Source organism: Anastrepha ludens, chromosome 2, assembly GCF_028408465.1.
Source record: "Anastrepha ludens isolate Willacy chromosome 2, idAnaLude1.1, whole genome shotgun sequence".
In the NCBI taxonomy this organism is placed as follows: domain Eukaryota; kingdom Metazoa; phylum Arthropoda; class Insecta; order Diptera; family Tephritidae; genus Anastrepha; species Anastrepha ludens.
This window is the reverse complement of record NC_071498.1, coordinates 151,999,187-152,008,887: the sequence shown is the minus strand read 5'-3', so window position 1 is coordinate 152,008,887 and position 9,701 is coordinate 151,999,187. Positions and strand designations below refer to the sequence as shown.

At 36.1% G+C, this 9,701-nt stretch overlaps 1 protein-coding gene across 1 annotated transcript; it reads right to left on the bottom strand.

Moving 5' to 3' along the window:
• Positions 1-498: 498 nt before the first annotated feature.
• On the bottom strand, positions 499-9,467 carry LOC128855607 (leucine-rich melanocyte differentiation-associated protein). Its single transcript, XM_054090640.1, has 5 exons — positions 9,168-9,467; positions 8,824-9,060; positions 6,727-6,875; positions 6,460-6,617; positions 499-728 (listed from the first exon to the last, which is right to left on the bottom strand). The coding sequence occupies exons 1-5, from the start codon at positions 9,207-9,209 to the stop codon at positions 643-645; spliced, it is 672 nt and encodes a 223-aa protein (XP_053946615.1). The 5' UTR covers positions 9,210-9,467; the 3' UTR covers positions 499-642.
• Between the last annotated feature and the right edge of the window lie 234 nt (positions 9,468-9,701).

Below are 9,701 nucleotides of genomic sequence, written 5' to 3'. Positions count from 1 at the left end.
AACAAAACGCACAGCTGTCTCGTTCTGGATTAGATCGTTCAGTTCCGAGTTCAATCGGTTTCTATGGGTACCATCATCTATTCTTATTGGGCTAAAGATCTTTCTTAAAATGTTTCTTTCCATGCAAGCAATCTGAGCACAATCATCAACCTCAAGAGTCTATACCTCACAACCATATGTTAGGATTGGTTGAATAAGAGTTTTCTAATTACATAGTGAACTTTGTAGCTTTAGACAAAAGTCGGGACTTGAACAAGTTAAGGTGGGCGTAATACGCTTTGTTGGCGGCGTTGATGCGATCCCTGACGGCGGAAGTTGAATCACCGCTACATGCGAACATAACTCCTAGGTACTTAAAATGCTGCACTGCTTCAAGCAGATAAAAGGGAAACTTGCTTGAAGGAGGCGCGTAGCAGAATGGTGTCGACACATTTTGTTTTTTTTAGGTACACAGGACCAATTCCAAATAAGGAAAATACAACTTTTTTGATTAAACTATTTGTTTTTAATGTAAAAATCTCCTATTGGTATACAGGCAGGTTAAATTTGTGTTTTAGAACGTGGAAAATGTTTTCAAGAAATGCTTATTACATTTATTATTCCAAAAAGAATGAGTATTTTCTTCTTCCTTCCAATGGCTCTCTACAATTCTTCGTCTGTTATGCTGCAATCTCGCTCCGGTTCTTCTTTCTGTATCAAACCGAAAGTTCGCAATTTGCTTAGTTTACCTGTGGAAAGAATTGTTTTTAGACAGAAAATAATACATTTTTTTTTTTTTTTTTTTTCAGTCACCGATTAACCTTCGTACCGAGCAGTTGTGCCCACAATCGTTCTCTCGTTGATTTTCAATTTTCGTAGTGACATTTCCAAGTGTGCTATTTTTTTATTCTCTTATTTTACTTCGCATAAGTAAGTTACTTTTCTCTTTCATTTCTTCTAATTAGAAGTTTACAAAAACAAACGTGTAGTGAGTATTTGAAATGGGGAAAGCTTCCCCGACCCCTTCGGGGAATCGGTATAGTATACTGTCCGACAGTATACCTAAGCCCCCAAAAGCTAAACGCAAAAAACCCATCATCACTGAAGACTCTTTCCCGGTATTACCGGAACCAGTGAAAACAATCAACGCAAATGATCCGAAATTTATTTTAATTAAATCAACTGATACCTCCAACCCTATTGCTAAATACAGCGTTTTTGCTAAAAAGAAGGCACTGGATAGCATTAGTACAGAATATAGCTCAGTGAGCATACTTCGCGATGGGAGCCTACTCGTACTAACTAAATCAAATAAAGTGGCGGAAAAATTTCTAAAATGCAAAAAGTTCGGTGGTTTATGTCCAGTTTCAATTGAATTACACGCATCATTAAATACATGCAAAGGTACTATCTTTGATCTAAATCTTGCGAACACAGAAGAACAAGAGATTCTTGAAGGTCTTAAATCCCAGGGTGTTGTTGCTGTATATAAATTTACAAAAATTTGTAACGGAGAAAAAGTCCCAACAGGCCGAATCGTTCTGACATTTAACCTTTACAAGGTCCCATATGACATTGATATCGCTTGGTACTCAGTAAGAGTAGAAGAATATTTCCCAACACCAATGCGATGCAGAAATTGCCAACTGCTCGGGCACACTATCAAAAGATGCAACAACAACCCCACTTGTGAGAATTGCAATATGCCCCCACACAACCCCGAATTATGTCAACGTACCATGTGTGCAAATTGTCTTGGCTCTCATTCAGCTTCTGACAAACACTGCCCTTTATATTTGCAACAAAAAGAAATATTGAAAATAAAAACACAGAACAAGTGTAATTATAAAGAAGCTAAACGTCTGTACAAAATCCATAATCCCACACCCGTTAACTCAAAGCAATCTTATGCATCGGTTGCTAACTCCACACAACCGCAATCAAGTACACTCAATTCAAACTCCATCTCTCTTTCTAACTGTTCAAACAGCTCTAACGACCCATCGATTCCATCACAAACCAATCATAACTCTTACTCTAACGGACCCAATAAATCATTCGATTTGATAAAAAATACCAATAACAACTACAACACAACAGATCTGCAAGCTCTCTTCTCTTCCTTCATTACTTCACACAACTCTCTTCCTCTTACTACTCACGGCTCTAATGTAAATTCAAACCTCTCATCTTTTTCTACTCAACAAAATATAGTTACTACACACACGGTAACTCCCCAATCTCTTTCGATACGTAACTCTATTAATTCAACACCCAACTCCTCTTTACTCAATAACGAACATAACATTGCTACCACATGCTCTTCAAATAACGCTACATCTCTTTCATCCAACCTAAATCCAACAGAAAAACAATCTCTTACAACCATCTCTTATGAGCACTTGGAATGTGTAGATTCACATCTAAGCAACAAAGTGACTAAAGAAACTTATACAGACATCCTCAACAGCGACCACGAAGAACCCGTACTATAGGTTATTTTGCTCTGAAATAATCTGAATAGTACAATAGGTAACCATTATAAATATCGTTAATGATTCTTAATATTCTTCAATGGAATATGAAGGGATATTTTAACAATTACATAGAATTAGAAACTTTGATTAAAGATCGTAGCCCCCACTTAATTTGTATCCAAGAAACACACTTGAGACATAACTCTACACCACACCCTCCTAAACAATACTCAACTTATTTTCACAACTTCTCCCACTTCAATCATGCTAAACAAGGTTGTGGACTACTAGTCCATAAAAGCATCCCACATAAATTCAAATCCATTAATTCTAATCTGTCAGTAGTGGCAGTTGAAATTAATCTAAAAACTCCTATAACTATTTTTTCTCTATATATTCCTCCAGCCCAAGCCTTTTCAGATTCAGATTTAATTCAGTTATTATCTAACATTACCACTCCTGTTATTCTCTGTGGAGATTTAAATAGCTGGAGTCCACTATGGGGCTCACCAATGGCCAATCGCAGAGGCACTATAGTCGAAGACTTCATACTACATTCCAATTTAGCAATTCTAAACAACAATAGCCCAACTCACTTTTCTACACACAAAACCTTTACGCACATAGATCTAACAATATGTTCCCCGCAACTACTTCCGCTCGCCTCATGGTTCACCTTAGATGATCTGCACAACAGCGATCATTTCCCCATAATATGCTCTATCACTCTATGTCCCACAAACTTCTCTTGCTTCAACAAAACCAAAAAATATGACACATCAAAGGCTAACTGGAATAAGTATCAAGAAATTTTGCTTACGAAGTGTCTACCAGCATTTGATGCCCAAAATATCAACAAAGAAGCAGCCACGATTCAAAAATCTTTACGCGAAGCTGCAAACTCTTCTATTCCAGTAGCTCACTCCCGCGCAGCTTCAAGGAGAGTCCCTTGGTGGACACCCGAGCTCAACGCTCTGCGAACCGAAAAAGTTTCGGCGTGGAGAACATACAAAAAGTCACCCTGTACTTTCACACTTATAACATATAAAAAATGTAATGCCAGATTCAACAAAGAAAAAAGACTTGCTAAACGTAAGAGTTTTGAAGAATTCACAAAAAATTTAAGCCCAAATTCTTCAACAGGAAGCATTTGGAAAAGAATAAAGACGCTTACAGGTACATATACGCCGAAAATCCCTAAATCCATAACTTCCAATAGCCAGATTTTTTCCGACCCATCGGACATCTCCATAGAATTCGCCAGGTACATTTCCGAGGCATCGCTCACATCGAACTTTCCGTCACAATTCATTGACCAATCAAAAAATACTTCGCACGCGCGCCCTGCCGACTACATAGACAGTTTGGCCATTCACCTTGAACATGATATTACCTTCTATGAATTAGAATCAATTCTTAAAACAATGAAAGGAACTACACCAGGACTTGATGATATAAATTATCAAATGCTGCGTTTTACTCCTGTGATTTTCAAAGAACGTTTGATTAAATTTTACAACGCTATATTGAGTTCTAGCATTATTCCCCAAAGCTTTAAAACAGCTCTCGTTGTTCCAATAGCAAAGCCTAATAAAGATCCTGGCTTAATTGCTAACTACAGGCCGATTTCCCTTATTTCGTGTGTCAGTAAAACTATGGAAAAGATAATATCGTCAAGGCTAATGTGGTTTCTGAAGGAAAAACATAAAATATCTCCATTTCAAACTGGATTTAAACCTGGAATAAGCACTCTAGATGTCTTACTCTTCCTCGACCACCACATCTCTAAAAATATATTCTCGAGAAACCACACTTCTATTCTTTCCATTGATTTCACTAAAGCTTTCGACAAAATTGGTTGTCACGTTGTACTAAAAAAGTTACAAGAATGGAAGCTTGGCCCGAAGATATTCAACTTCATTAAGTCCTTCCTCAGCAACAGAAAATTCCGGTGTAAAATTAATAATGCTTTATCACCAATATTTCCGTTAGAAAATGGCATCCCCCAGGGGTCACCTCTCTCAGTTACACTATTTCTGATAGCATTCGATGATGTAAGTCGATTGCTTAGCCAACAACATAACGTAAAGCATTGCCTATATGCCGATGACTTATACATATTTTGCAGTCACAAAGACACAACAAAAATTCAAGATGCTTTCAATAGCGCTCTAAATGCCATTGAAAGTTGGAGTGAATACTCCGGTGCTGCCATTTCATCAGAGAAATGCAAGCACCTACATATATGCAAAAAACATAGTTGTAAGACCTTTAATATAAGCTGTATAAATTTTAAAATTCCAAATGTAACTACTCTAAACATACTCGGTGTTATATTTGACAACAAACATAGTTTTAAGGCCCACTGTACTAATTTAAGATATGTACTAGCTACCAGGCTTAATATAATTAAATATCTAAGCTCAAACAAAAGCTTCGCACACACAAATACTCTTCTTAGTGTCACCAGGCTAACGTTACAGAGCAAAATCGATTACGGACTACAAATATATGGTAAATGCAGCAAAGACACCCTTAATAAGATCAAGGCGCCCTTTAACATGGCAGTAAGGCGAAGCCTTAGAGCGTTCAGGTCGACACCAGTAAAAAATCTTCTAGCTGAAGGTGGCTTTCTATCAATTGAAGACCGCATACAATATCTACGCAGTCGTATTGTCTACAAACTATTTTGCACCAGTGAACATATTCTACATCAAGAAATTCAGCTTCTTAAACAAAGGAAAACTTGCATGTCACATAAGTCAGCACTATACGAAATAAAAGAATTAGCGTCTGATTTGAATATGGACGCACACCCAATGAAGATCCCCGCCACCAAATTTCCACCATGGGCGCTTAAAAGAAACGTGTTTGTGAATGAATTAACTCTCCTGCGTAAAGAAATAACAAATAACTCTACTTACCAGTCACATTTTTATAGCGTAGCAAATCCATTGCAAGAGAATGGCTGGAATTTCATATACACGGATGGCTCAAAACAAGATGATGGAGTCTCATTTGCTGTTACAAACAGTAATGGCGACACTGTAACCTGTGGACTACTCCCGAACTATGCAACCATATTTGACGCGGAACTGCAGGGTATATTATCAGCTTTGTCTGTGACTAAAGTCACCAATAATAAAACGGTAATATGCACTGACAGTCTATCTGTCTTTAAAGCTGCAAAAAGATTTCGTATTACTGTCGATCCTCTATACCGTTTACAGCAACTACTAATTAGTCTGTCACCAAAAGTAAAACTCATGTGGGTGCCTAGCCATGCAGGTATTACAGGTAATGAATATGCTGACAAAGCAGCAAAACGTGCTTTAAAATTGTGTCTCCACTACCACATGCCGTTCGGACAAAAATCCATCAAAAATATATTCTCCAAAGCTATGGGTTCACGACAAGAACGTAGTTGGTCCAATTATAAACACCAATACAAAGAAGTGAATCTTCATGGGAATGGGATCATCTTACCAACAAACACATCAACCTGGATGAATAAATGTTTTATACGCCTAAGGTTAGGCCACTGCCTTCTAACACATGAATACCTTTTGAAGAATTCTCAACCACCTTCATGTACTTTCTGCAACAAATCCGATCTAAGTGTACGTCATATTTTGCTAAGTTGTACCGCTATTTCCCATCTACGCACGCAATATTTTGCAAATAAAAACCCAATTGAAATTCTCTCCAATGCATCAGAAACCAACGTAAAACTCATTTTCAACTTTTTAAAACATTTGAACATGGCGCATCTAATCTAAGATATTATAATAGATAGGTATAGTATGTAAATAAATATAAGTATATAATATACAATAAGTAATACTAATCATTTCACGTAATGACTTAGCCGATAGCCCTGGTAGCTAGTGCAGTAAACATATTACTTTATAATTTTAATTATAATTTAATAAATAAATAATAATAATAATAATACATTTTTTGTTAGACAAAGAAGCAGAAAAAATATTTCACGAGTTCTTACCGAAATTAAAGTTGCTAAATTTAAGCAAACTAAATAGTTTTGATGTGTTTTGGTGCTTGTATGTTTTTGTTGGCTGAGGTATTAAATTGAAATAACTACGTTGCATATCGTAATGATCGAGAAATTTCAGTTTACTAAAAGCGCTGGATATCTGCGATCTGGTGAAGAGGAATAAAATATTGGTTAGTTATGAAAATTATGCGAAATTGACCGAACTAAAAAATCTTAGCAGCATAAGAACAACTTTAGAGCATTAACCTTATTTACCTGTAGTTGTCATATTCATAATCAGCATATTCAGAAAATGGCTGCAGCTCCAGTTGATCTGGACAAATTGGATTGCCGTGTAAACTCAGATACTCAAGATTGGGAAAAATGTCAGCTAAAAGAGTGATGGTTCTTTGAAGGTCCATAAGCTAGAAAGGAGCACAAAAAAAGTTTCATTCAGTATGCTCAGCTTTCGAGAGACTTTGATGTATGTATGTAATTTTGAAAGGAGGAGATACTTAATTAGTTTGAAAAAATATCTAATTTCACTAAGTTCAAATTTTTCAAGTACAGGTGAGTAGTATGCATCGGTGGTAGCTCGAGGCACTTGTGCTCTAATAACTAGGTCACTTCATTTTTTTACAAAATTCGTTAAATTTGTTTCGTTATTTTTTTATAAAAATAAAGTTCACCGTATAGTAAACAGTTTACAAATCAAAAGCCCTAACCTTTGAAAAAATTATTAAGTGAGGCACTTTTTCATGCCTCAGTCGCATCAATTGAAGTCTACACCGACCCCCAGTGATGGTTTCGCTTGGTTTTAACAGTTCATAATAAACAACACCAGCTTGGTCCCACCAAATACATAGCATAACTTTCGCCGCGTGAATATTCGGCCAAGGCGACGAAGTAGTGGCATGACCGGGCAGTCCACATGACTTTCTTCTCTTTGTTTTCCTTGGATTGCTGTAATGAATCCATTTTTCATTACCCCTCCACGATGCGATGAAGAAAACCCGACCCCAAGTCCTTTGTTTCTAAATCATTCCCAAAGCATGCAATTGCTTGGAAATGAATTGGCGGGTGACTCCTAATACTGAAGCAAGCTCTTCTTGCGTTTGACACGAATCCTCATTGAGCAATGCCTCCAATTCAGCGTCTTCGAAAGTTTTTGGCCTTCCTTGACGTGGACAGTGGTCAATATTAAAATCAGCGTCTTTGAAACGACGGAACCAATCTCTAATGCCAAAAAGTAACCAAATTTTCGAGCGATTTCAAACTTTCAATTTTGTATTTATTATTTTAATGCTTAAATAATATCAAAGTTCCTAAATAAACAAACATGCAGCTAAACTTTTACTTTATTATACCGGAGTTGAATGGGCTACAAAACTGTACACTTAAAAACTTTCTAAAGATTCTGATCAAAAACTTTGAAATTGTGAGGAAATGTTTTTTGAAATTCGTTAAATGTTTGTGATTTTTATGCAAGGTCTGGAATTTTATAAAAAATTACTTTTATAAAAAAATTACGAAAAAATACAACAAATATTTTAAAAATATGAAGTGACTACAAAATTAAATATTAAATAATATAGCATAAATGTATGCATGTATATTCGTAGATATACTCGTACACAACTGGCTAAACAAACTTCGCATATTCGTGCATGTATTGACGACGTTCGTATTCATATTTGTCAGAACATTAACGTTCTCTGTGTTTCTACTCGCACTGATATTCTTACTCGTATTCGTGTTTGTACGCGTATTCGTATTCATTTCACAATGTTAGTCGGATTTGTTAGTATTTGTATTCGTACTCGTATGCCTATTCGTATTAATAGTTGGGTTTGAATTTGCACTCGTTCGTTCGGCCTTTGCTTTCACAGTGGTATGGCTAACAGCGTTGCACTAACAGTTTTAACACTAACAGTTTAACTATACAGTATGGCGCTGTACACCGTCATTCCGAACAGTACGCCTCTTTACAGCGTCGCTTTTAAATTTCGCTAAGCAGGTAGTCACATAAATTTGTTTCTGCTTTTGTATCACTTTATCATCGCTTTTGTTAAAGTACTACTGTAGGATTACAGTCGCTCCGAACGGAGCATCTATACCTGCTAAGGGCACTTTCATACAAATTCTCAGTACATTTTGCTAAAGAGGTAGGTATGTATATCTTTTTTTATTTTTGTAATTTTATCACTTTATCATTGAGTTGGTTCAAGTAATACCAGTAATGCTGTAAGATTACTGTAGTATGGTTAACAGCGCTGCACCTAATCGTTTAACTCTATACGTTATGCCTCTTTACATTGTCGCTTTTAATATATTTTATTTATTTATATTTTTAATTATTATCACTTTTTTTACCTCATTGCGATTTAACATGAGCAGCTTCACTTTCGGTAGCGGCGTTTTCAGTTGGTTGAAATGTGCCTCATGTAAGCGATTGTTGTCTAAAATAAGATATTTTAAATTTGTAAATTCATACAAATACGATAAGTTCATCAGCCGGTTATGACTGCAGTCCAGGTATTCGGTGCGCTCTCCAAATGCAGCTATCAGTTGTGGTGGGAATGCCTCATAATGGCAATGAGCTAAAATTAGCTGTGGATAAACAAACACCAAATTTTGTTAATAAATAGAAATCAAAACAATGGGAAGGCATTGTTTATTTTGTTATCTATGAAGGCGTTCCTTATCGCCGCACTTACCTCTCTATGCTGGGCATCGTAGCGTGTTGTTGGCTGGAACATAGCGCAGCAGGTCTGTTTAATTATTTTACTTTCTTACAAAGATTCTTACTTAACTTTACTTCACTAAGATTCTTTTTCGACTTTACTTTGCTAATTTTTTTTTTACTTTTGGATTTCTTTTATTGTTTTTCATGCAGATAAGTACATCTTTTCGATATGTTAAACGGTCACTTTTCTGCTGTAATGGGAAGCCGCAAAAATACTTATTTTCAACTGCTCTGCTCGAGATTTGCTTTACTACTGATCTGGTTTCTGACAGAAATGTTATACCTTCTGCTGGTGGATTATGAAGATGAATTTTGATGAGATAAGAAAATGGAATTCAAGTGCAGATGGCACCAAAGCATTTCACATTTGTGGAATATTTGATAAGTAGAAAATATGGAAACGTCTACTTTTATGTTATTAATCCAGATGTTGACAGATGTAAAACAGATGTTGACACTTAGTCTCAATATATTTTGAAATGGGAGCTACTTATACATAATTTTT